A 27050-nucleotide genomic window follows, 5' to 3' on the forward strand; every position below is an offset into this window, starting at 1 on the left:
TATTGAAATGCTACCTAATCAATATTAATTGCTAGATAGATACATATGATAGCTAAAGTTATACACATAAAAATACCATTACCACTATTAATGGTATTTGTAGGTTGTATTACTTTAATCTCATTATGGGTAGGAGATTTCATGGGTAGTTGTCCTTTGAGTCGTCTTCCAGGTTTGAAATACTCGACTCAATACAGATATTTTTTGTCCATTCCATAGGTAATGGGGATGTCATTTCAAAATACACCCCCTTCTTACTGATATGGTGCATATGGAAAATATGATAGCGTTTGGGCCAAATCTATGCGTAAGACTGATGTAATGTTCTCGTCTGGATTGTCTTTGTGTTCTGTAGTTAGTATTATCCCTAACAGACCACATCTTAGGCCCAGCCTGTGAATTATTCTCCTCTTCTCATCGCTCAGTGTTTTAAATTTGGATTCCAAAGTGGAAACAGTCATTTTCAGTTGCAGTGTTTCTGATTTGCTTGCTGTAACAAGCGCTTTCAGGTCTTTAACTTGTTCCATTGGAAAGTCCAAAACATCCAATTTGTTCAGTTTGTGGAGGTGTTGCATTTTTCCTCAGTGAGCCATACAATGCTGTGTTCAATTTCTTTTATCATCAGGCTGGAGCTGAGTCTCTGCCATGCCATAGCTGCTGGCCTTGGTTGCAGGTAACTATGTGTTTAGTGTTGCAATTGTTAGTTAGAAATGAGCCTCAATATGAGGTTTTATGTTTTTTAGCTGACTATTTGGTGACTGAAAAAAGCTTTTGTTGCAACTTGGCTCCAACTAAAAGTTTGTTTTGTAGATTTTAGATACAGTGGTAGATTTTAAATACAATATTTCAACATGGATGAACCAACCAATCAGAACTATAATAAGAATAAATCAAATGACAATGTATTATCAGACAATATGAAAGGCACCTACGAAGAATTATCAGCTGGATCTGCAGCTGCCTTCAGTTTCACATAGATTTATAGTGACTTTCAGCTCATTGCTTATCTGTCTGGCAACAACTTGAATGTTTTGGTTCTCTCTCAAAAGATTATGGAAGTGTAATACAAATCACTGTAAACCTTAAGAAATGAGTGAGAACTTCCATACACTGTGTATGAGTGTGCCCATCAGTAGCCTAACATTCCTGTTAGCTTAAAGCAGGGGACACATTGTACAGTGGCAGGAGCAAACAGCAGAGGAAGAAGCCACTTCTTCTGCAGCTCTATAAATCTCTCCATAAACACCAACCTCCTCCATTGTTATTGGAAAGAGTAACACAGGGTGGCCATGGGAACAACCACTGTCATCCCTCTCTGTCCAAGTCCCTGTTAGTCAAGCGTGGGGAACTGTACATAGACCCAGAGGGGGCCAGGGAGGTTCAGGGAGGGAGGGAGAGCTTCAGCTCCTTGTCCCATCATAACTGTGTCCCTTTTTAGTAGAATTCAGCCCACAGTTGTGATGGAACTTCAAAAGTGTGAAAGTAAAATGTTAAAGTTCTGAATGGTCAGCTCTGGTGTATTTGCATAAACAGTGGTGGACTCTTGGAGGTGGACCTGTTGGAGGGGCAGGGGGACCAACAAGCACAAAGTTGTGATGCATTTATGGTGAAAGAGTAGGCCTAGGATTAGGACCCTAGAGGGCACTTTATCATGTTTTTTCTACCATCCAAGAGGGCACTTTTGTGGCATTTTTTTCCAACATCGGACTACCAGGGGCAGAACACCAGTGTGAGTAAGTTGTCTTTGGATATGGCACTGGAATGGCTCATATATCCACATGGATGATATCACTCACAGGAGGAATAATTAATGATGGGGTTCTGTGTTTACTCATCACAAAGGATTGTGTGGGTCTATGACACTGCATTTGTGCTCCTACATGAAAGTACATGATCAGAATACCGGCAAACCAAAGTATGTCATAAAAAACAACCTCCAGTGATAGTCGACAATGGCAAGCTGTGTCTTGCAGTGAGAGCTGAAAGGAGTGAGTATGAAAGCAGCACAGAGCTGCCTTACACACTTGTGTCTGCAGCCTTGGAAACACTTCAACAAATCCTTATTCCCGCTAGATTCATGTATGAATCCTTACAAAGCTCCTATGTCTCAATAGAAAAGAGGTTTATGCAAACTGTTGTGGTCTGAAGCTCAGCATCCTGAATAGACAAAGAAACATGTTGTGCTGCCTTTAAGACCTGTAGGAAATAATGTCATCACATGTTGGCCACAAAATAACACAACAAGGAGACACATGTGGCCAGGAGAGGATGGAGGTGATGAAAATATTTACAATGGAGTGACTGGAACTGAAAAAAAGGAATTGTTCAACAATTCAGAAAATACATTGTCTGTGGAGTCAGGACCATAGACTGTATAATTAAAAACGGACCTAGTCTCTGGGATGTCACCCATAGCTTACTGAAGAGCTGCTGTGAAGCTCAGTGTGGTCGGTTCTGGATGTTGCTATCTTGACCGTCCTGAGTGTCCCTGTTAATCCAAATATGAGCAACGAGGTGGAGCCTGAGTGGAGCTGAGGTGGGCTGTATAAAGCCTGGTTAGTGAAAACAGCCATCTGTGACGGGACCCACCTGTTACTCTAAGAGCCACGCCCTTAATTATGTATAGCTTTAAGCCTTGATATAATTTAATTAATTTTATTAGCCAAACATCAATAATTCGCATTTAGGCTCCTGCAAGCCAAATAAACTGCTTACTCTTTATTAGCCTTAAATAGTGTTTAGCCACATTCTGCAAGTAAAAAAGTGGTTAAACTGGATAATGCCTGTTACATGTTAACATTCTAGCGAATTTTGCAGCATCGGCATTATCTGTCACATTTCTGGACTCTAAAAACTTCCTGGAAGTGAAAGTGACTAAAAAACAAGTGAGATTATCTGGCACACAAGTGGCACAGGAATATTTGTTTGGTTGCCATGGAGCTGTGACGCTGATCTGTCTCATTCTTTGGTGATCTGGGAATCTAAGTTTACTCTTCGTCCACTGACGGTAAGGGCACTGCGGAAGGTAGAGGGAAACAAAGAAAGAAGTGAATAGAGGAATGGAAGAAGGTGAAATGGAGACGAAGAGAAAGATAGACAAAAAAGAAAAAGAACGGTTTCTGCTGTGCTCCAGTGCAACAACAGGCCTGGTGACTCATCCTTCTCTCCCCCCTGAGGGACCTGCGGCATGCCATCACTTTATATAGCAATTTCTCTCTCTCTCTCTCTCTCTCTCTCTCTCTCTCTCTCTCTCTCTCTCTCTCTCTGGTCCCATGTCTGTGATTAAAGGGGACGAGTGGAAAACAGGAGGAGAGTATGGAGTTCTCTCTCCAGAGTTTTATGCTGTGTGTGACCATCACACTCTTTCCCATGGCGCTCACATGAGAAATGTACACACATACACACACACACACACACACACACACACACACACACACACACACACACACACACACACACACACACACACACACACAGAGAGAGAGTCCCTTGACTGGTTAGAGCAATGTATGCCTAGACATCCATCACCCAAAGGAGCCAGTCTGGCAGGGTGGGCATCAGGATTAGACGAGTCTTCCCAAAATGCAAGCAAACAAAACAAAAAGAACATATTTTTTCACTCATCGTTGGCATCTAGCCACGAAGATATTTTTTATTTTATTTGTGCAGGTCTAAAGTTGTCTGATATTTACACTTGCATCCACTCTAATAGCAGTTGAGGAAGATAGATGTTACCCTTCCAAAAAGTATGAACCTATCGTTTTGAAGCCTTGAGTTTGGCATTATGTTCATTTTTCAGAGCCAGCAGCTGTGACATACTGTGAGTTGAGCTGATCTCATTGGCTTGGATTCGACTCGTCCGTGATTTATATCTGATCAGCACTGCCTAGTTTGACAGTTTGATCTGAGTTTGGTGCGTTGAGCTGGACGGACTCACTGAGAGTGACCTGTCAATCATAAGGTAGCCACGCCCTAAAGCAGGGTATCTGCTTTATGATCTATTTTGCTCTAAATGGGACCATCATTTACTAAATGAGACTGAGACCATAAACCAATTAGGAAAATGATTACTGAGCTTTAGGATTAAGATAGAAGTAGGCTCATTTCTCCATAAGACATGGACCTGCCTTCTTCTGGCCATTAGAGAGAAGTTTAAGACACTTCCACGTTTGCTTCACTTCACAGACCTGGAAGCTCTGTCCATTATATATACTGTCAATGAGTTCACCTCATTACAACTCATCCTCAATAAAAACGGTGACCACAGCATCTGCCACACTGCCGGTTGCTGTTTAACAATCAGCTAATAGAGATTATGGTCATTCCTGCTGTGCCTTATACAGTGCACTCCATCGAAGCAGGATTCTGGTATAAAATGCCCCCCTTCCATCTATCCCTGGTCCAAAATATTCCATGGCACTCGCCTGGACTTAGCTTTTGTTGTGTGTAGCCAGTTGTTTTTGAATGGCTTTACAGTGTGCTTTGTAATTCATTTTCAGAAGTGGAATATTTCTTCAGTATGGCCATGAAAACCTCTTTAATCTAAAATTAGGAAGTGAGCCTTTGGATGTTTGATTACCCTTTTTTCTTTTTTTGTTTTGTGCATTGTGGAGCCTGTGGAGCAGGAGCTATAAAATGTATGAGTTAAAAGACTTGAGGTTTATTCTTGACCTTGAAAACAGCAGCCGAGAAAACAATCTCACCACAAGGTTCATTTAGCAGAGGTTCTGGAGCTTTCAATCACATCACATTGTCCTTAAAGTTTCCAGAAAAGACACATATAGATCTACTACATTTCCATGACAGCTTGGCAAACTCCATCATGTGATATGATCAAAAGCTCCAGAACAGCTACTGTAAATGTACCGTGTGCTGAGATCAACTCATTTCAGTGCTCCAGAAAAAGAAATGCAGTGTTCTCATTTGCTTCTTTGAGTGCCTCAGTTCCTCTTTACATCAGCAGTTGTACCATGAGGATTCCCCGTTTTCCTCTATTTACTGGAAAATCCCCTCATCGCAGCTCTGCGTGCACTCATACATACAGGTCACACACACACACACACACACACACACACACACACACACACATCTGGCTTTTCCACAGCAGTAGGGAAGTTCTTGGTGGTTTGAGTTTAAACAGGAAAACAGAAACAGAGAGGGGTGTGTTACAGCGGGATTCCTCTCTCTCTCTCCCTCTCTACACAAGGCTGATGAGTGGTTGCAGTGTGGGCTGAGAGTGGAAAGCTTCCATGGTGTGCTTCTGGTCCCACAGACACACACACACACACACACACAGGCACAGTCAAAGAAGTGCACATTTGCACACATACACGCACAAACAAAGACCTTTGTTACACAAACATGATCATCAAGAATAGTGCACACACACATTTACTGTATAAGCACATACAACATCAACATCAACATCAATCCACACACACACACACACACACACACACACACACACACACACACACACACACACACACACACACACACACACACGCACACACACACTTCCAGCAATAGTAGGCCTGTTCTGTGACTGTTTTCTAATGAAACGTCTCTTCCCTTTAATCTGGAAACATTATAGTCAAGCTTACCACTGTTACCATGGAGACACAAGTACAACTAAATGTTTTGGAGGCAGTAAAAATCTGGCATGATTTTTAGTTTAGGACTTTATACAAAACAGTCACCAGAAACACTGTAATACCAATGACATGAAGCATACGCGAAAAGAGTTATCTAAAAATGATATAATCATAAACAGTATTCTGAGACGGGATGTGTATACACACTATCGGCTGAGGGCTCTGGCATTGGCATTGGCATTGTTGTTGCTGCCATGGTTTCCCTGTGTTGGCTATACCTGGGAAATGCAAATATGTCCACAGGAAACATCCCAAACATCTTTGGAAGGAGGAAACACAGGCACTGACAGGAATAAAGGCTAAGAGTGATCATAGAGTGTATGATTAAAAATGGACGTAGTCTTCTGCGATGTCACCCACCCAGGTTTCTGAAGATTCGCAGCTGCAGTCCTGACTCCGCTGGCTCCCTGCTAATCCAAAAGTGGGCTGAATGAAGCCTGAAAGTGGCCATGCCCTTAATTATGCATATTTTTAGGGTTTTTCTTTTTAGGTAGTTTATTATTTAAACCAGTGAGTTATATAAAAATTCACCCTGCGTACAGTTGTCATGAATGGGGAAATTAGCTATAGAGACCAAAACTGTTTTGTACCAGGCTGTAAACTTTCTTAAAATACAGCAGTGTAGGCTGACCTTGTTCACCTAGACAGCTCACACAGGAGGCAGCTTTATTCCTAATAGGAAGATTATTTATTGCTGACTGTATCTGACTGAATCCTGAACAGAACCAGCTCTCCCTAATAGTTCCTGTTTGGAGCTACAGCCGCAGTGTTTCTGAACCATTCATTTTACCTCTGCTTACTATCTTGCCATCACAGTTTAGTTGTAACTAATCATGGATGTATGCATGCACTATATCTAAACTATGAACAGAATAATCAGTCTCTCGCTGGGCTAACTTCTAGCCAATGAAATAAAAGTGAAATTAAAGATCAGAAATGAATGGAAACCAGGAAATTCTTGGAAAAAATACATTAAAGTAGGAAAAATAAATTACATTTGTGTAGCATGGTTTACACATTGATTAGCTAATGTGATGTGTGAATCTCAGGACACTTTTCAAATAGATCAGGTCTAGACCGTACTCCTCATAAAATTATTTACAGAGACCCAACAGTTCCACCATGAGCAAGACCTCGGCGACTGCAGCAGTGATAAACTGTTGGGGCTCAGGCCTTAACACTGGTGCTGTACAGCAACAGCGGACTGTGGGACAGCAGACACCATGCACCCTCATCATGAAAGGGAAACACTACGTTGTGCTGACAACACACAGCAACAGCCAGCTAATCTCAGCAAACGACACACTCACTCACTCACACACACACACACACACACACACACACACACACACACACACACATACACGTATACACAAAGATAGGCTTTTGTAAGAGCTACAGGCTTTGTGTAATTACCTATGCAATTAACTTATATGTGTGCATGCACGTCCTAAACTCGAGTCAAGCCAGGCAGACAGTGCACAGATTTAAATTCGTTCTAACCTGGAATTTGTTTGCTCCAGACTAATTTTATTATTATTATTATTTTCAATTCAAATTCATAACAGAAGTTATCTCAGGACACTTTTCAAATAGAGCAGGTCTAGACCGAACTCTTTATAACATTATTTACAGAGACCCAACAGTACCACCATGAGCAAGACCTTGGCGACGGCGGTGAGGAAAAACTTTTGCCTCCAACTCTTGGTGGGTTGCTGTCTGCCTCGACCAGTTTGGATGAGAGAGAGAGAGAGAGAGAGAGAGAGAGAGAGACACACACACAGAGGTAAAGACAGGACAGAGACAGAGACAAAGGTGTACAGCAACAACAGTAGCAACAACTACACTAATAGTGCAGCCAACAAACTGCGATTGGATCATGTACGCAGAAGTTATGACAACTTCCTGTTTCATAACGAAGGTTGGAAATTGGACGCCTGTTTAGTTTGGGGTATGGGTCCAAGAGGCTTTTCTGCTTTTTTATCAAGATACACCGATTTTTGTACATGCCGACCTTACGCGTCTTTGGGGCTGATCCGTGGGGGCGGGGCTTAGCCATTTGGCGGTGCCCGTGCACAGGTACAATTGCATACTTGAATTTTCGCCACGTTTGAATTTTGTGCAAATTTTCCTGACTTTTCGAGCATGTTGCAGCCACCGAATATGTAGTCGAAGAGGCAGAAAAATAATAATAATAATTCCTTCCATTACAATAGGGCCTTGCACTGGTCAGTGCTCGGTCCCTAATAAGTAACTGTAGTGATAATAATGGACCATGGCAGGAGGCTCCACCAGGATCCATGAGAACCTGCGAGACGAGAAAGCACAAGAACTCCGGGGAAGAAGTGAAGTTAGTAACATGCATTAATGGGACATGAATGAGTGCAGAAAGAGAGAGGAAGAGAGGAGCTCAGTGCACCATGGGAAATCCCCCGATAGTCTAGGCCTATAGCAGCATAACTAAGGGATGGTTCAGGACTCACCTGATCCAGCCCTAACTATAAGCTTTATCAAAGAGGAATGTCTTAAGCCTACTCTTGAATGTGGTGAGGGTGTCTGCCTCCTGAACCACAACTGGAAGCTGGTTCCACAGGAGAGGAGCTTGGTAACTGAAGGCTCTGGCTCCTGTTCTACTTTTAGAGACTATAGGAACCACAAGTAGCCCAGCATTCAGAGAACGTAGTGTTCTAGAGGGGTAATAGGGTACTATGAGCTCTTTAAGATATGAAGGGGCCTGACCATGAAGAGCTTTATAGGTGAGGAGGAGGATTTTAAATTCTATTCTACATTTTACAGGGAGCCAGTGCAGAGAAGCTAGTACAGGAGAGATGTGATCTCTTTTTCTAGTTCCTGTCAGTACTCGTGCTGCAGCGTTCTGAATTAATTGGATTGTTTTAATGGACTTATTGGGGCAACCTGATAATAAAGAGTTGCAGTAATCCAGCCTTGAAGTAACAAATGCATGGATTAGTTTTTCTGCATCTGTCTGTGATAGTATGTGTCTAATTTTTGTAATATTACGTAAATGAAAGAAGGCAGTCCTTGAGGTCTGCTTTATGTGGGAGTTAAATGACAAATCCTGATCAAAGATAACTCCAAGATTCCTGACAGTGGTGCTAGAGGCCAAGGTAATGCCATTTAGAGTAACTATATCTTTAGACAGTGAGTCTCGGAGGGGTTTGGGGCCAAGTACAAGAACTTTGCAGCTCATCCAGGTTTTTATGTCCTCAAGACATTTAGATAATTATTTAGATAATTGATTAATTTCATCAGGCTTGATTGATAGATAGATTCTTGTTATTTCAGAAAGTTTGGTTGACTGTTTGAGCTGTTCTGTGGTCTCATTTCCAACAAGTCTGCTGCCAAAAGATCTGTTATAAACTGCTGTGAGCTTGTTATAGCATTGAAGCAGTATTTTTACATGGCTAGAACCTAGTCTTGACTGAAACTTTACTGTGAGATAACAATAAACTGCAGAGCAGACAAACATATTGTCTGCATCTTCCAGCCCCAGCTCCTTTTATTTTATTTCCTTAATGCCAACATTGTCAAGGAAGTAGCGGTCTTGTTTTTACGTGTTTACGGTGAGAGTGATCACCACATTAAGGCATAAAAGTCACAGGTTTTTTCATGCAAAAAGTCGAAATTTAAAAGTAAAACAAACTCTGAAATTTAGAGCAAAACAAGCAGAGTGGTAAATACAGCAGAAACCAGGCAACCATAAACCCTAGTGTTGGGATAACATCAATAATAAGGTAACTTATGTTCCATGTAAATGCCATATTCTGAATTTGATCAAAATTAGACTAATGTTGAAAAATCAACTTGGTTACAAATAACAAATTGTAAAGGGGTCACATTGCACACAACTTCTTCTGAATACACACGTCACGTAAGGACAAGTCCAAGAGAACAATGTCCGCTGTATGTTAGCAGCATTATTAACAGTGTACTCATAATGTGTTGTGCCAGAGTGCTAAAGAGTGTGAGTATTCATGCATTAGTGCACATAGTGGGTGGTAGGTTGTTAGAGGGAGAGAGCCAGGGTAAAAGCACTGTAAACACCTCTCAGATGAATGGCTTTTCCACCAGCTATGAGTCACCAATCCACCATTGGTGGTGACAGACTGAGGAAAGAAAGAAAGAAAGAAAGAAAGAAAGAAAGAAAGAAAGAAAGAAAGAAAGAAAGAAAGAGAGAAAGAAAGCTATAAGAGATAAACAAGTAGGAAAGTTGATGTTGACAATGCAATAATGTATGTGTTGTGTATGTGTTATTAGTTGTAGGAGAGTGGAATGCAGCAGTGGTTATAGAAACCCAGTGCACTGTGAACACACACACACACACACACACACACACACACACACACACTCAAATCAACACGAAGGCATAACAAGAGATAAAGAGCAAAGAGCGCAGACTCATATTGTGATGAAACAAATCATGAGACGACTACTCCCATTGCTCCAGGACACACTGACTCTCTGTTTCTCTCTCCCACACTCACACACACACACACACACACACACACACACACACACACACACACACACCACACACACACAGTGTGGTTAAGTGTGTTTTGCAACTAACTTCCCTCGCAACTATTATTTTGTAATTTAAGTGCAAACCAGATATGGAAATGATCTCCTCATTTATGTTTTGCAAGCACTAAAGGCAAAATGAAGTCTGTCACACACACGCGCGTGCGTGCACACACACACACACACACACACACACACACACACACACACACACACACACACACACACACACACACACACACACACTGTTACTCACAGAACCATTACATACCTCATTCGTCTATTTTCCATGGCTCTGAGAGTACCTTCCTGTCTTTGACGCAGCAGCCTCCTGGAAGAACAATGTCCCATTAAATTAGGAGGGTCAGGAAGTCAGCACACCAAGGTGAATGCCTGAACTTCCCCATACACTCTTTCCATGTACTGTGGACACACACAGAATTCCCTCCTGTACACCAGCTTCTGTTGTACTTATGCAAACACATTAGCTTGTGACCTCCTACACTGTCTCTGACAGACAGGGCTTTCCCAGGCACACACTGTATATGTGGTATGTGCAGGTTCCTCAGACATAAGGGAAAAGGGCAGCCATTACAGGTACTCCAATAGTCTGGCCAAGGCTAGTTAATTTAAGGTTTTAATTATTTCTCTTTCAATGCCATCAGGTTAAAATCTCTTATGGGTTGTTTCCTGACATTTGCTGAGCACCTTGGATCACCCTTTTAATTTTAGACAAGTACTTTTTTTCGAGAATCACTCCCAGAACAAAATGTCAACTTTGCATCAGGGATGTAAAGATTCACGATTTGATACAATTCACGGTTCCTGGTTGTTGATTTCTTATGATTTTCTCACAGATTTTTTAACAAATAAGATTGAAGTTGCAATGTTGTGATAGCAACAATTAATGCAAAATCCCAATTTGTTTTTTTGATTTCTGAGGTTGGGTATACACTATGCAAAACAATGCATATTTATTTTGTCTTTGTAAAAGTGAATCTGAAAATATAACCCTGTCAACTATGGAAAAAAACAGGAAATATCCTCAATTTTAAAGTCTTAACCGGCAACATGTCGCTGCGCTTTGATACAGCTACTGACAGGGATAATGTTATCGAACAAGCAAAGTCAAAAGTTGAGTTGAGTGCCCTCTGCTGAATAAAAAGAGTAACACTATTCATGTTTCATCTCACAGATTTAAATCTTCATATATTTGTATTGTGATTTAACAGTCTTGCGATATATTGTTACATTCCTACATTGCATGTAGCATATCTCATACTATGGGCTGATTTCAGGACTTTCATATTGTAAGTGTAATGAACAGTGCAGCCTTTATGGGCGTCTGTTTTTGGGTTGTCCATCCGCCCATCCTCCATCCAATTCATGTGAATGTGAACACTTTGAGGGAATTTCTTCTAATTTGGCCTCAAGGATGAACTGATTAGTTTTTTGGTGTTCCAAGGTCAAAGGTCACTGTGACCTCATAAAACAGGTTTTTGACCATAACTGAAGAATTAATATGTTAATTGTGACAAAATTTCATAATTAAAAAACTTCTTTTCAGCACTATAACTGAACAGAAGGGGAGATTGTTACAACATTTCACATTTGGTCAATTGGTGACACTAATTACACTAGGCCAGTTTAAGATGTTCGAGGCAGAAGACCACCCCCTAGAGCCGAAGGGTCTGTCCTAGGTTTCTGCCTCTTAACAGGCAGTTTTTCCTTGCCCCTGTTGCCAAATGCTTGCTCATGGTGGTACTGTTGGGACTCTGTAAATGTTATAATGAGTTTGGTCTAGACCTGCTCTATTTGAAAAGTGTCCTGAGATAACTTCTGTTATGAATTGGCGCTATACAAATAAAATTGAACTGAAAAAAATTGAAATTGAAGATACAGCAGGAAATTCCATTCTCCTTGAAAAAAAGTGATACATTCTCACAAGAAAAAGCTGCAACACCCTAATATCAACCTTTAATAAGAGCTCTTGTGACAAACTGTGAGGCCTTGTCAGAGACTTGGACCACACTGTGCTTAAGCGATTTACAACACCCACTGCATTGTCCTTGAGATTGAAACAAGATGTAATGATTCTGAGCGAGGCAGGTATTTTCCAGCTCTCCCTGCCTGTCAACACAGCTGTACAGGAAAGCCAAGATCCCTGATCCAAGGTCAAGTTTACCCAAGATACTACAGTACAATACCTTCATAAAACCACCATCAGACTGCAACAGAACACAATAGACAGGGGGCCCCCCCTCACCTACCCTCAACTGTCATACCTCCACTTTCCAGCCAACACTTTGATGCTATCATCTTCCTGCTGAGCAGATGGTTTTCTAAGACTGAAGCATCATCCCACTTGTGCTATTACTCGATTCATGCAACAGCAGAGAAACATCTACCCTTTCCACACCTCCCCCCGTGGTCCTTTGTTCTGGCTCTGCTGTGTTCCTGTTTTGACCATAAAGGCAGTGTAAGGGAGAGGAAAAGACAATACGTACAAGTTCTGGCCCTCATGCAGACATTCAGGAGCCCCATTGGATGAAAAATTTGCTGTGATGGAAAGAGGAAGACCCCCTCCCTTCACCACTCCTTCTATCTATTCTTCCTCCTTCATTAACAAGCTGGTGCATTGTATTTACGAGGTGAAGGGGGCACATGAGAGAAAGGGAAAGAAAGGCTTCCTCATCTGGAATGCAAACGAGAAAAAGGCGAGAAAAGGTGAATGGGAGGGCCATGGGAATGGAGGATTAAATGAGGGAAGAGGGAGAAGAGCATAAAGTGGTGCTGTTCAGGAATGCTGTATCAGGGCGGGCTGGGGACGGATGGAGTCAGGTCATACTTACTTGTGATTTGTGTATCGTGTTTTGTACAGGACGTGTAAGAACTCTGCTGAGCAAAACATTTATGTAAGAGAAACACCCAAAGCCGAACTAGTGAGCCCTGATAATAGCAGTGATAACTGCTATTCTTAGAGTCTTGCATGTAGTGGGGCCGAGAGGAGCTCAGTGCCAAAAGACCGAGAGTGTTTCAGAAGCAGAGCGTCTTCAGAGCATTTTTCTGTCACAATTTTCCAATATAAGTAGGTAGCTAGCTAGCCATGTACGAAGATAACATCAATGGGCATAACACTACACCTATTTGAATCTCTGAGCTAATTGTGTTGGCAATGACAAAATGTTGGCTGTGATTCAAAGGTCTTAAACCAAACTAGGTCATTAGTATGAATAATCTCCAGGGGAGATGCAGTTTGTGAGTTAGTGTAGTCCAAATCAAGTCTGATTCAAGCAATGAATCTGATGACTTTAGACTTGATAAAAGACTTGGGACTTGACTTTGACTTTAACACCAGTGATTTGATATCCACCTCAAGCTGGAAAGGTAAAGCCTTTCTTGTGGTCAACATAGCGTTGCGTAACACACAGCTCATAGCTCTAACAGAAAACCTCCCTTAAACTATTACAATTTTCAGTCTTTTGTCTCTCATTTTTCTGTCATGTCTCCCTCTGGTATGACTTAAACGAGTGAACCATGGATCTTGTTACAGATTTCACTTGATCTTGGCCTCTGCCAAGTGTAATCATCCCACATCTCTGTTTAGACGGGCCTCTAGTGCCTTCATTGTGTAGCAAACCCTGGCTGGTGAGTCATAGTCCTCACCTTAGTTGGCCTGTGTGTACATGTGCACATGGAAATAGAAAGGAAAAATGGACAAACATTCATTCATTTCATAATAGTGAAGACATTCCATTCCTTATGCCAGTTCCTAAAACCAGTTCCTGCTTAACTACAACCTAACCTAAATGCACTATAAATATACCTTTAGATGAACCGTAAAGCTGCACTAATCAAAGTTTTTCTTTTAACTGTGGATGAAAGGTCTATGAATGGCATGAAAGTTTTCGCTTATAGTGATGAATGCAGAGAGATTTTTAGAATCTTTTCCCCCTACTTTACTATTTTGATTCAGTTCCAACAGTCATTCCTAGCAGCAGCAGACAGCTAATTTGAGTGAAAATGGTTGCAATCTGCAACTTCACTGCTAAATGCCACTGAATCCTAAACCCTCGTCCTTTAAAGCCATAAATATATCAAGTTTACAAGTAATTATAGTATGTGTTAGCTGTTGGAATTGTTGCAGATGCATATCTCCAAACAGATTGTCTCTGTGATTTTCCAGTTATTGTGACCTTTTAGTTAGTTAGTTAACATAATAGATGTTTCTCTGCCTACATTTTCATTGGCCATCCTGGACCATAATTTTCTGTGTAAAGCTTAAATTTCAGCAAGGTGCTCTTCTTCCTGTCTGAACTTTGGGAAACATATACCTATCACACTAAATAGCATTAACATTCTTTATGTTCTCCTCTCCACAGGATGAAGTGAAGGTTCCCTCAAGACTGAGCGTTTCTAAATCCATGAAAGTTTCTGAGTCTGTGTCAGGGAGCAGAGGAGGCAGCCTGCTAGAGCTCAAGGAAGCTGCGGAGGAGCCTGGAGAGGAGGGAGGAGAAGAAGAGAAGGAAGACAAACCTCATGTAGACCTCTCATCAGATGAGGAAGGGTTTGCAATTGAAGAGACCATAGAGGAGTCTCGTGCTGAGCGCATCAAGCGTAGCAGCCTGCAGCGTGTACAAACCCTGAAGACAGTCTTCTCAAAAGAGAAGATGGATAAGACCAGAGCAAAGACCAAAGAGAACCTTGAGAAGACTAGACAAAAAACCAAGGAGAACCTGGAGAAGACAAAGCAGAAGACAAAAGATAACCTGGAAAAGACCAGGCAGAAAACCAAGGAGAATTTAGAGAAGACCAAGCAGAAGACCAAGGAAAACCTGGAGAAGACACGCCACAACATTGAGAAGAAAATGGGAAAGCTTGGAACGCGCATGAGTGTCAACCCTGAACGCAAGCAGAAGATGCAGACATCCCGTGACAAAATGAAGAAGGCCTTCACGCCAGACCATGTCGTTTATGCCCGGTCCAAGACTGCGGTATACAAGGTGCCCCCTTTCACCTTCCACGTCAAGAAAGTCCGTGAGGGCGCTGTTGAGGTGGTCCAAGGCACAGAGATGGTGGAGGTGTCTCAAGATGCTGAGCACTTCAGTGGGGTGGATGGGGATGTTGAGGAGGGCGCAGTTGAGGTTGAGATGGAGATGATGAATGGTGGAGGCGATGAGGAAGAGGCTGAGGATGATGAAGAGGAAGACAGCCAAGATGTCCTTCAGGAGAATGAAGACAGAGATAGAGACAGCGACTAGATAAAGGAATTTGCCATGATCCCAAGAAAATCCTTGGCACCAACCCTGAGGTTCTTTTGTAAAAACAGAATAAATTGAGATCGCTAAAGAATAATTACAACTTGGGTCTTATTTTTATAATTTTGGCCATTATTCCAATCAGTTACGATAACTTTGTACTCACCCCAAAAATGGGTTGGACTTAGGGAGGGTCACCTCTGCAGTTCCCTTAGATATGTGCAGAGTTTCTTACATCTTTATGGTGGTGATTTTAGGTTTTCAGCCCACAACTTTTTCTTTCAGTCTAGCCGTTCTCATCAATCTAGTCTCCAGCAGTAAGAACAACCTACTTTAGGTCAAAAAGTTCAGATAAACCTAATGTACACTACTTGCCCAGCACCAAGCAGCAAACAGACACAGTTAGAGACTAGCTGGTGAACATAGTGGAGCATTTAGCAGCTAAAGAATGTGATATTTTTCTTAAGAGTTTGTAGAACCCCAACCAAAGCGAATTGGAGTATTGGACACAAACACTACTCCAAATTGAATGCTAGAAAAGAAAACTCTTTGCTAACACGTCTGCCACATCAACTTTATATAGTGATGACATGTCAAGGGCGTGTTTACAGCAAGTTGTGCTGCCATTAAGTGGACAAAAAGTTACCAAAAAGCAAAGGCTTAGGAAAACTGTACACATTGAGAGTGGAAGGAACTGGGAATCAGTGGGTGCCCAGTACCAAGCTATTTTTTCCTCAGGTTAATCTGACCATGGGCTTCTGCACTCCCAGATCACCAGTCAACTTGGTCAAGACAGTGTTTTATTACCAATAGGAATGATGACCAAAACTACTGAAATAAAACTGAAGTTATAAAAAAAATGGAATAATCATTTAACAACTTACTTTTACTTTATTTGACTACAGGTTGTGTTCTTTAAAACAACACAATAAAAAGGTTAACTTGAAAACCTTTCCATATTTGCAAAAGCACCATAAGGGTTGTTCAAAGTCCATTTGTATTCGGATGGTGTACGTGATCATGAAAATGGAAAGAAAATAAAATGGGAAGAGGAAACAGGAAATAACTTTGTTGTGGGAGGGGCTTTTGAAAGGGGGTGGGGCAGTGGCAGAACTGACACAATAATGAAATCATTAGGAGGGGTCACCCTCACTCCCATTGTAAGAAAATTTAATTTGTCAGCATTTCTTTTCCTGTTTCATTTTTTAAAATCAAGACGCTAATCACTCACACCTAGTGGGATGAGAATATGGATACGACTCGTCTCCTGTCCACTGATTTTCAATTTGTTGAACGTAAAGAAAAATTATCTCATGGGCCGTGGGTAGCAGATTCCTAATGGCCAAATAATTCATTAATACACTGAGTATATATCCATGCTTATCCAGAAATGTCTTGTTTTTTTAGAAATATTTTACATATCACAGATGCAAAACTATACCCTCCACCCCATTCATTGTTCAGCGGTTTAAATACTGGGTTATATCTTCCTCTGCTTACTTTAGTCATTATTTAGAACCGCAGTGATTCTGTTGTAATTTCAAGGTTTTGATGAGTTCACAGTTAAAAATGTGTGTATGATTTTGTATGTGATCACAATTTACACTAATGTCCTCTCCAATATTGACAGAATGTAGCCTCATTGTTGTCATTTCTGCACACCTTGTTTCATGCTTATGTTACATTTTATTGCCAGTGTTCCCAACAAATAACCAGCACCCATGAAAATGAAGGTCTGCAAAAAACACAAGGCAGAGACAGCTCATTCATAGGTCCATTGCATTTCACTTACCAGTAGTATTCATTTTGATTATATTCTCATGAGAACTTTCTTCTTATGTGCTATTTAAAGATGTGTTTCATAAATAAACTGAGATAAGGACCAATACTTTCAGCAAGTCTCACTAACCTCTAGTAGAACCAGTTTAGGCTCTTATCAGTGCTGTGTACTCTCGGTCCAGTCTATTCACAAGATTAATTTCAAGTGTGTGTTATTGCTGTGGTCTGACACTGACCCCTAGTGTCCAGCCATCTCACTGTCACTTTCTCTGCTCCAAAGTATTAAATGTGCATTTCTCCACATCTCCAAACTGTTCTCCACACAGGTTTTCCTTTATTGTCCACATTTACTTGTTTGTAACAAGATGTATAAATGTGTTTTATATATTCGCCACTACTGGTGGTATATCATGAGTGCCTTCCAAGAATCAATTCAAGAACTAATGTTTGTCACTCTTGAATGTTCTGCTCCAGCTGCATTTTTATAGCAAGATAAATTTCCATCCACCTATGCAAACTAGTCCTGGTCAGGGTAACAGGAGCTGGAATCTATCCCGGCATACTGAAGGTCAGCATTCTATCAAAGGGTTAACATAGACAGACACATTTGTGAATGTTGTGAGAAAATACAGTTTTATATAACTGAGTGCCAAAGTTGCCAAGTATTTGTACTGTCAAAGTGTTCTTTCTCGCTCAGACACGTCACAGTTTTGCTTGTGTTAGTATTTTTTGTATATAATGTGAATCACTGCTGATGCAGATCATCATGCATTTTGATTTAATTTCCAGAGATCCTCTTGCCTTCTGTTGCCTCTTCTGCATTTAGAACAGCCACTTGCGCCAAATAATTTTGATGCTTGCACAGATTTCACAGAACAACAAGTGACCTTCTACATGTAAACAAGCATAAAATATTCTAGCTTTTTGATGCACAACTGTGGAAGAGAATTCTTTCAGTGGTTTATTTCTCAGGCATTCAAAGGGGATTAATGTCTGTCAAAGCACTAACAACATACAGCTGTGCTGAGGCCTATGTCAATAGAACACAAAATGTAGTTCATACTTAACTGTTTCCTTGCTTTTGTTTTGTTGGTAACTGATTCCTGTATAATGTTTAATTGCTTAACCACTAATGATTTAAATAATAAAAGCTATTTGGTTCACAGTTTCTGTGTTCTTATTGAATGTTAGTGGGAAAAGAGAAGGACTGGACACAAACTGTTGATTACAAAGCTAATTTAAGGTATATATATATATATATATATATATATATATATATATTAAGGTATATATCTGATCACAAGTTTAATTTGGTAATTCTCGCTTTTTAGTGTTTTGTATTCTAACCTTTTTTAATCTTGGCAAATTATAGTTGTAGCTCATGACAAAGTCTAACAAGTCTAATGTTGCACAAAAACACATCACTACAGTGCTGAATAGTCGGAACATGAAAACAATTATATATAGAATTCACTTTTTTTGTTAAATGTCACTGGCCCCAACACAAGGCAACTGTGCATTAAATATATATATATATATATATATATATATATATATATATATATATATATATATATATTAAAGATAAAGTCAGACAAATTAATTTCAAAAATAAAATCAATTGAAAAATGAAACAATACAAATTAAATGTGTGTCACAAATAAAATAATAATAATAATAATAATAATAATAATACCACAAATAACATATAATAAAAAAATAATCTCGTCACATTTTAAAAATATATTTTATTCACAACTCTTTCATCTAACCTGTTGCCCTCTTTTATTCTGATTTATCGTCACAGAGATGGGGCTGTTAGCGGAAATAGGAGAGCTGTATCAAGCTATCTGACGTTAGCAGGAATACGACAGGAAATGGAGAAATTAAAAAAGTAAACATAATTATTGCCAAAAAACCCAACAGATTTCTCTTAAAAACATTTTATACATGTAGTCTATCACATGCAGAATAAACTAGCTTTAACAAAAGATAGTCACCGGCTAATAAAGTGATTAGACATATCACTGTGGTTCATTAGGATTTTTATTTTGAAATTTAAAATCGGAAGCTGTCTTTAACATTCATTGGCTTGGTGCTGGTGAACAACAGCTGCTTTGCCAGAAACCAGAAACCAGAAGGCAGAAGGCGTTAAAGTAGTTGGCGATGTGACTTGTACGTCAACTAACCTGTGTTAGGTTTATAAAGTTGTGTGTATGTGTACTGTCCGCTGCTCGTCCATGTTGTTGGTGTAAGGTGTGCTGCAGTCTCTTAAAAGGTGAGTTTAGACGTAAACTAACTAACGTTAGCTGTTAACTACTTGTGGCGCATGTTAATGAAGTTAGGCGCTGTTCTGTATCAGTGAGCTTTCCTACTATGCTAGCTAGTAGAATAGCCTACCTTCGCTAGCTTAGCTAATGTTACGTCTGGTCACCCCAAAGTACCGAACGTAAATTTAATGTACCACCTTCACACCAAGCGTGCGAAACGTTACATGTGTTAGGCAATACTCAGAGGTCGCCATTTGTAAGTTTGCTACATATAATCGTGTGAAGCCGAGATCGGAAAGTGGCTGATGGCAGGGGCGTTTCTAGGAGTTGACAAGTGCTGGGGCTAACGCCCGCGACACACTTGACTACCTCTACCTGTGTGTGTCGGCTAACGTTACGTCGCTGAACGTGTATGGTGTCCACACAGACAGCGCTGCTACTGCCAGCCATATCTTTCTACAGTGCGTTAGCTTTAATAAAGCCAATACAGTGAGAGCCTAAAAGATCCAGTGTGTAATATTATGCATTACTATGTTTTCTTTAGTGAATGTCCACCTGCAAATAAGAATGATTGTGGTTTTGTTACCTTAGAATGAGCTGTTTATATCTACACATAATACTGCAGGTCCATGGATATATAAAGAAAGTTGGATACAGCGATGGGAAAAAATGATCCACTGTTTTACAACTGCTTCTTTCACAATATAACTTTATGGTAGAGTTGTTCCGATTCCGATACCAGTATCGGAAATGCCTCCGATACTACCGAAAATGCTGGCATCGGTATCGGCGAGTACTGGAGTCCAGGCACCGATCCGATACCACGTAATTTACACTAGTGGTGACAGCAGACACACAACCAGAGTCTATCCAGTACCACTAGCTTTTTGAGGAGGTTAGTTTCACTTTGTGGAAGCTGATGGGGCTAAAACTGACTTAATAAAACAAATGTTTTAAGTTGTTACAAAGGATATTGCAAATATCTTTCTGTGTGTGTTTGAAGTTTCCTTGTTTAATGTAACCTACACATCTGCATCTTTATTTAATCTACTACTACACTATTAAATGTGCAGCCTGCACATTAAAAGTGTAGTCGTAAATGAAATAGAATAAAAATTGTGTGATTTGAGTACAGGTTATCGCAGCACAACAGAAACATTTATTTTGTGGGGGGAAAAAAGAAAAAGCTGTGTGTGGGCGCATGTGGAGCCTTTGCTTTATTATTTTACACTCTTACATCAGTAGGCGCCCAACCTAACTCACTCTTGGTGTTTTGCGTTAATCGGGTGGTGGTGGCCTGGGATGGTATCAAATTCTCGGCCTGAATTATTGTCCCAGTCCACCCCTGTATCACAGTCATGCAGGCGTGGTATTTTTTATTTTTTTTAACACACTGGTATCGGTATCGGTTTTCGGTATCGGCCGATACCCACAGCATGAGTATTGGAATCGGTATCGGGAGGAAAAAAATTGTATCGGAACATCTCTACTTTATGGGAAACGGTAATTATTTATGAATTTTTCATACAGATACAGACATTGAAACTGTACTAGTGAAAGCTGTAACACCTTCAGTCCAGCAGGCATGCAACCCTGTTCTGTTCCATGTGGCTTCGTACCCCACCATTAGTGTTTTAGAATTGAAGAAGAAGAAGATATTTATTTAGTAATCCCCAATGGTGAAATTCTTTTTTACACACACATAGGCTCAAAATACAATCATGCACACACAGGGCTTATAGACATGCAATTACGTAGAGATGGTGGAGTGATGCACTGCCTCCGGGAGCAGTTAGGGGTTAGTTGACTTGCTCAATGGCACCTCGGCAGTGCACTGGAGGTGGCACCTCTCTAGCCATGCTGGACTTGTCCGTACCGACTGAGCGTTTTGATGATTTGGTAATTTTGGGTAAATCGTTTATGTCTGTTTATCTGATTGGGACTGTTAGCTACACTTGTAAATAAACCAGTGTTTCTCAAATCTAGGGGCAGTACAATCACTAGTTGGACATGGGCATATCACGCATAGGTTGAGGAAATTTACATTTTTCTGTATTATTCTGATAAAGAAATTATAGATAATAAATGGAGCTGATTATACGATGCCAACATTGCTTTAATGGACTTAACAAGCGTAGTAACTCTTGTCGTGCTCGTGATCAGCTGCAATTGGTAGAGTCACACAAAGTTGACCAAAGAGCCAAACGTCATCGCTGGTGTGGATGTTTTTTTACATTTTCAGTAATGGAGAGGGTGCTCCTTTTGTGCAGTTATTTACCACAGCGGAGTTGCTTTGCCTTCCAGTAACGAGATTGTTGTAAAAAAAAAAAAAATCCTGTATCGATTCTAAATTTCAATTCTGTTCCTTTCCGTTCTCCCTCAACCTTTTCCTGGCTTCTTCTCCTGCCATCCTCCTGCTTCCACAGGAGCACCATGGCAATGTGGATCCAGGCCCAGCAACTGCAGGGTGAGGCGCTGCACCAGATGCAGGCGCTGTACGGCCAGCATTTCCCCATCGAGGTGCGACACTACCTGGCCCAGTGGATTGAGAGCCAGCTGTGGTACGCAAAATAGACCTAATCTTTATCTATATCTGGATCTATATCTTCTATTCAGATATTTTCTTTCAACAGAATCTGCTTTTAGATATTTTCTTATACACCAGCCATAACATTATAACCACTGACAGGTGAAGTGAATAACACTTATTAAATGGTTATCATGGCTCCTGTCAGTGGGTGGGGTATATCAGGCAACAAGTGAACATTTTGTCCTCAAAGTCAATGTATTAGAAGCAGGAAAAAGGGGCAGCGTGAGGATCTGAGCGACTTTGACAAGGGCCAAATTGGGAAGGCTAGACGACTGGGTCAGAGTATCTCCAAACCTGCAGCTCTTGTGGGGTGTTCCCGGTCTGCAGTGGTCAGCCAGACACAGGGTCATGGGGGGCCGAGGCTCATTGATGCACGTGGGGAGTGAAGGCTGGCCCGTGTGGTCCAATCCAACAGACGAGCTACTGTAGCTCAAATTGCTGAAAAAGTTAATGCTGGTTCTGATAGAAAGGTGTCAGAACACACAGTGCATCACAGTTTGTTTGTCCAGGGAGCCCAGATGGTCAGAATGTTATGGCTGATCGGTGTATACTGTTTTTTTTTCGCCCTGGTGGCGCAATAAATTTGCATTTACCAAAGTGACCTTTCCTTAAAAATGACGGAAGTCCAGGTCATGCAGTAGTTTAAAGTACTTATCAGATGTTAATCATCAATGTTTAGAGATTAATGGAATTTGTTTAGTCCTGTGTCCGTCAGCAGTCTTGGTGAAGTAGCACTGAGCTTAACATTAAATATGTTAAAAATCTAAATGTAATGTATTCCTGCCTTTCACAGGGATTCAGTAGAGTTGGACAACCCATCGGAGGAGGCCAAAGCCAAGCGTCTGCTGGACAACCTGGTGGCAGAGTTGCAGAGGAAAGCCCAGCTTCAGGGAGGAGAGGACGGCTTTCTGCTCAAGATAAAGCTGGGCCACTACGCCAACCAGCTTAAGGTATCAATCAGCTGCTTTAAGAGCCTAACCTGAAACCCTGTTCTACCCCGTCCACTGGAACGTTATGCTGAAACTGTTTGGAGCAGTTAACATGAAGCAGGTCTCATTTGTCAGCTGTGGTGGTACTCTGCTCATGCTGTCAGTAACATAGCTTGAAGCTTGGCAAGATGGATTCTCGCTTGATTGCTTGAGTCCAGCTGCTGAGCGATCTTAACAGAAAACATTGGATGAACATTTACATCAGTGTCTCATAAATGTTGACATCAAAAAAGGTATTCCCAAAATGTATTAAACGCTTCTGTTTAATTCGGCCATGTCAACAAATCTAGTTCTTCACACTGGACGCGGAGTGGAACAGACTTGTAGTGATCTTTTTGACGTCACAGTGAACCTAAAACACTTCATCATGAACCCTGCATCATTAAAAAAGGAGGCATAGAATTGGACTTTCTGTCAATACGAGGCCTACCAGTAAATGATATGGCATAATTTGTGAGCAAGTGCTGTCCTGTATTGTCAAGAACAACTCCTGCAAAATGTTCTAGAAAGGTCCTGGAAAAGGATTTTTTTAAGACTGGGAACTCTAGATTGTGATGACTTCTGTTGGTGATTACTACTAAATAAAAACTACAGACAGACCTCCCACTAACAGTTAAGTGTCCTCACATAGATGCCAGGCTACTAAATGCAGAAATGCGCTGATGACTGAGTGGTTCCCTTGTGCACTGATGACCTACTTCAGTTGAAAATCAGTATTTTGCTGTTGGGAGGGGGGTGCAACAAGCAGTGATTAAGATAATATGGATCACAGACTGCACCAATTTCAAGGTAATGAAATGGCATGTAACAGTTATATCACAATTACTATTCTTAGTAATTACTAAACTATTCTTTGGACAACGATATCACAAATTCTGCCACGATACGATTTTGATTTGATTCAGAGGCCTGCGATATGTATGAGGTGATATCATAAATGTCCATTAACATGCAACTAAACTAAAGAAACGCAACTAAAATATGATTTAAAAATCTTTTTGCTGAATTCTTCCAGACATTTATTTTATCTCATAACAGTATTGTTTGTAGATAACCACACGATAAACCACAGAAAAAGTGTTTTATCTTTTTTACAAAGGTGAAAAACATCAAAAACATATTACACAAATTACATTAATCTAACATAGTCACAAGAATTACACAATTTACATAAATCAATAAGAAAACTAATATCCATGTCCAGCTGATGAAATGGGATATGCTGATTACCTTAGGACAGATATCCTATAGGTCCTGCCACTGTCCCTCGAGAACCTGTAGGATAAATGAAGAAAAAAATGTGACTGTGACAACTAGTCATGTGACCCAGATGCAGCCTATTTATCACACCTGTGAGTGCTCATGTAATTTTACTGCGCAAACCTGAAGAAGGTGAAACACGTTGTTCGTTCCTAATAAATCACAGCAAAGTAATTCCAGTGCGCAGTGGGTAATTTTCTGTTCTTCATTACTGGTCCACAGCCTGGTGTTTGGGAACCCCTGCCTTAGGTAATATATAGGCTGTAAGGAATTACTACTAGTTATTTTCACATTTAGAAATATATTTTGTGTTTTGCAAAAATAGCGCAAAAATGCCCTGTCTCACTTAAACAAGAGCAGAGCCATGACAGAGTTCTGGCTCTGACATTGGCCATATTGTTGGGATGGTATCGGACTGAATTGATCGTATAAATTATTGGTCGGTGTCTGTGTGTGTGTGATCTGTCTGCAGAGCACTTATGACCGCTGTCCTTTGGAGCTGGTGCGCTGCATAAAACACATACTGCATTCAGAGCAGAGGCTGGTTCAAGAAGCTACAAATGTAAGTGTTGAAGGAGTTGTTGGTGTGTTGTCATTTGCAGGAATCCCAGATTGTGGCAGAGTTTCATGGTGTTGGTAGAACCAAAGTGACTGAATGAAAAGAAAGCAACAGCTGTTAAAATCTTGTTTGTAGGCCAGCGGTGGGAGTGGGGGTCAGGCCATGGATAGCCTGTCACAGCGCCACCAACAGATCAACCAGGCCTTTGAGGAGCTCCGCCTGGCCACACAGGAGACTGAGAATGAACTGAGAAAGCTGCAGCACAGCCAGGAGTACTTCATCATCCAGTACCAGGAGAACCTGCGCATCCAAGGTAAGGACACACACTCACATACCCAACATTAAGATTAAGTTTAATTGTACCCCAAATCTATGAGCCTGTTTAGACCTGCTATTAACATGCGTCTTGGGTGATCTGTTAACAAATGGACAGCTACAAGTATGTCAGTTCACACCTCACATTAGAATGCATCTCCATGTAGACCACTTGTAAACAGATCTCACTTCCGTGCTGTATATGCAAATAAACACAATCAGAATGTTGCCAGTCAGTGTCCATTATTACTCAGTTGGACAGAGATTGAAAGATTCAACTATTCCTTCCTTTTTTGGTCAGTTCAGTGGCACACTGCAGCGATTAGTCGATTAATTGTTTAGTTGGGCGGAAGAAAATTAGTTGTCAACTATTTTGATAATCGGATAATTATTTCAGTCATTTTTTTCCAGCAAAAAATGTCCAACATGTGTTGTTAAATGTGAGGATTTGCTGCTTCTGTTACTCATGATAGTAAAGGGTCTTTGGGTTGGACTGTTGGTTAGACAAAAGAAGCAATCTGAAGACGTCGCTTGGGCTATGGGACATTGTGATGAGCATTTTTCACTATTTTTTGACATTTTATAGACTACATAAATTATCTTGACAATAAACGACACTATAATTGTCAGTTGCAGCCATATTATGTATATATGGTAAATTTAGCAAATACAAAACGCGCAAAGGGCCTGGTTAGATGTTACCAAAGTTTCGTTCTTGAGTGAAGAGTGTTTTTTGTGGTAGCTGCTGTAATGCTGTGCCTGTCTCCTGTTTCCTGCTCTTTTAGCCCAGCTGAGCAGCCTGTCTTCAGTGCCAGCAGCTGAGCGCACCCAACGGGAGACCACCCTACAGAGCAAGAGGGCCACTGTGGAGGCCTGGCTTACCAGAGAGGCCAGCACACTACAGAAATACAGACTTGTATGAAGGCACAAAAACACACACACACACACACACACACACACACACACACACACACACACACACACACACACACACAGCAATATTAAAGGCTTCACTTATTGTAAACATACAAGTAAATCATAAATCGGTAAAGGAAAGGTATTTACAAGGCTCCTGAACTGGTACTTTTTCACTCCCATCAGTCAGTGGGTGTGAGTTGAACAATCTTAGGTTATGTTTTGTTTTGTTTTGTTTTTTGCAGTGCGACCTGTCATATAAAAACTGATAAGACTTTGTCACTGTAGACATTTTTGTCATGCATGTCACTTCAGGACTGACCTATTCACAGTGGAATCTGATATGGGCCACATTTAACAAATAATGAGAATAGCCAAAAGAAATAAAAAATTTGTTCTGAACAATAAATCAGAATTGATCGCTAAGGCTTGCAGTGTGAACATAGCCTCAGTGTCACCTGAATCAACCTTCGTCTTTTGCAGGCTATTGTGTGTAATAACCTAGTTGATTTAAATGTTACCTCATTCAAGATCTTCTTAGGTGCTAACGCAGAGCCCTTGAAGGGGATAAACTTGTAGCAAAGCCTGTTAGAGGGCTATGCATGTACTCAAAGAACTGGAGTTACATCCAGTAACTTACTGTTTCTGAGTTAAGTTGGATGCTTAAATGTAGCTTATATGAATTGGACAGACAGTTACAAATTACTCAAATGGCTCAAATGGTGAATATCTACAGTAAGAAAGAGTCTGTGACACGTATGGAACTGGGTTACTGTTACTGGCTTTTTGATTTCTTTGGTTTCCACAAATGGGTAGGTAATTATATTATTATATAATATGTATAGGGCTGGGCGATATGGCTTAAAATAAAATCTCCGATTTTTTCACACCAAACCCGATTTCCGATTTTAATCAATTT

General features: G+C 40.7%; 2 protein-coding genes across 3 annotated transcripts in view; both read left to right on the forward strand.

The window, feature by feature from the left end:
- LOC127373069 (caveolae-associated protein 1) overlaps positions 1-18398 on the forward strand; it is a 28464-nt gene extending 10066 nt beyond the window's left edge. The window contains exon 2 of the mRNA XM_051417158.1: positions 14579-18398. Within this exon, the coding sequence (XP_051273118.1) occupies positions 14579-15457 (879 nt within the window). The 3' untranslated portion in view covers positions 15458-18398. The remainder of the gene's footprint in view (positions 1-14578) is intronic.
- Positions 18399-19338: 940 nt separating this feature from the next.
- Positions 19339-27050, forward strand: part of LOC127373061 (signal transducer and activator of transcription 5B) — a 29900-nt gene continuing 22188 nt past the window's right edge. The window contains exons 1-6 of one of the 2 annotated variants that reach the window (XM_051417145.1): positions 19339-19511; positions 21930-22064; positions 22887-23043; positions 24815-24904; positions 25037-25214; positions 26002-26132. In XM_051417145.1, coding sequence (XP_051273105.1) covers positions 21937-22064; positions 22887-23043; positions 24815-24904; positions 25037-25214; positions 26002-26132 — 684 coding nt within the window. In that variant the 5' untranslated portion in view covers positions 19339-19511; positions 21930-21936. The remainder of the gene's footprint in view (positions 19512-21929; positions 22065-22886; positions 23044-24814; positions 24905-25036; positions 25215-26001; positions 26133-27050) is intronic. The other variant, XM_051417144.1, reaches the window with a different exon arrangement.

The sequence above is a fragment of the Dicentrarchus labrax genome, unplaced genomic scaffold, assembly GCF_905237075.1.
Source record: "Dicentrarchus labrax unplaced genomic scaffold, dlabrax2021, whole genome shotgun sequence".
Lineage (NCBI taxonomy): Eukaryota > Metazoa > Chordata > Actinopteri > Moronidae > Dicentrarchus > Dicentrarchus labrax.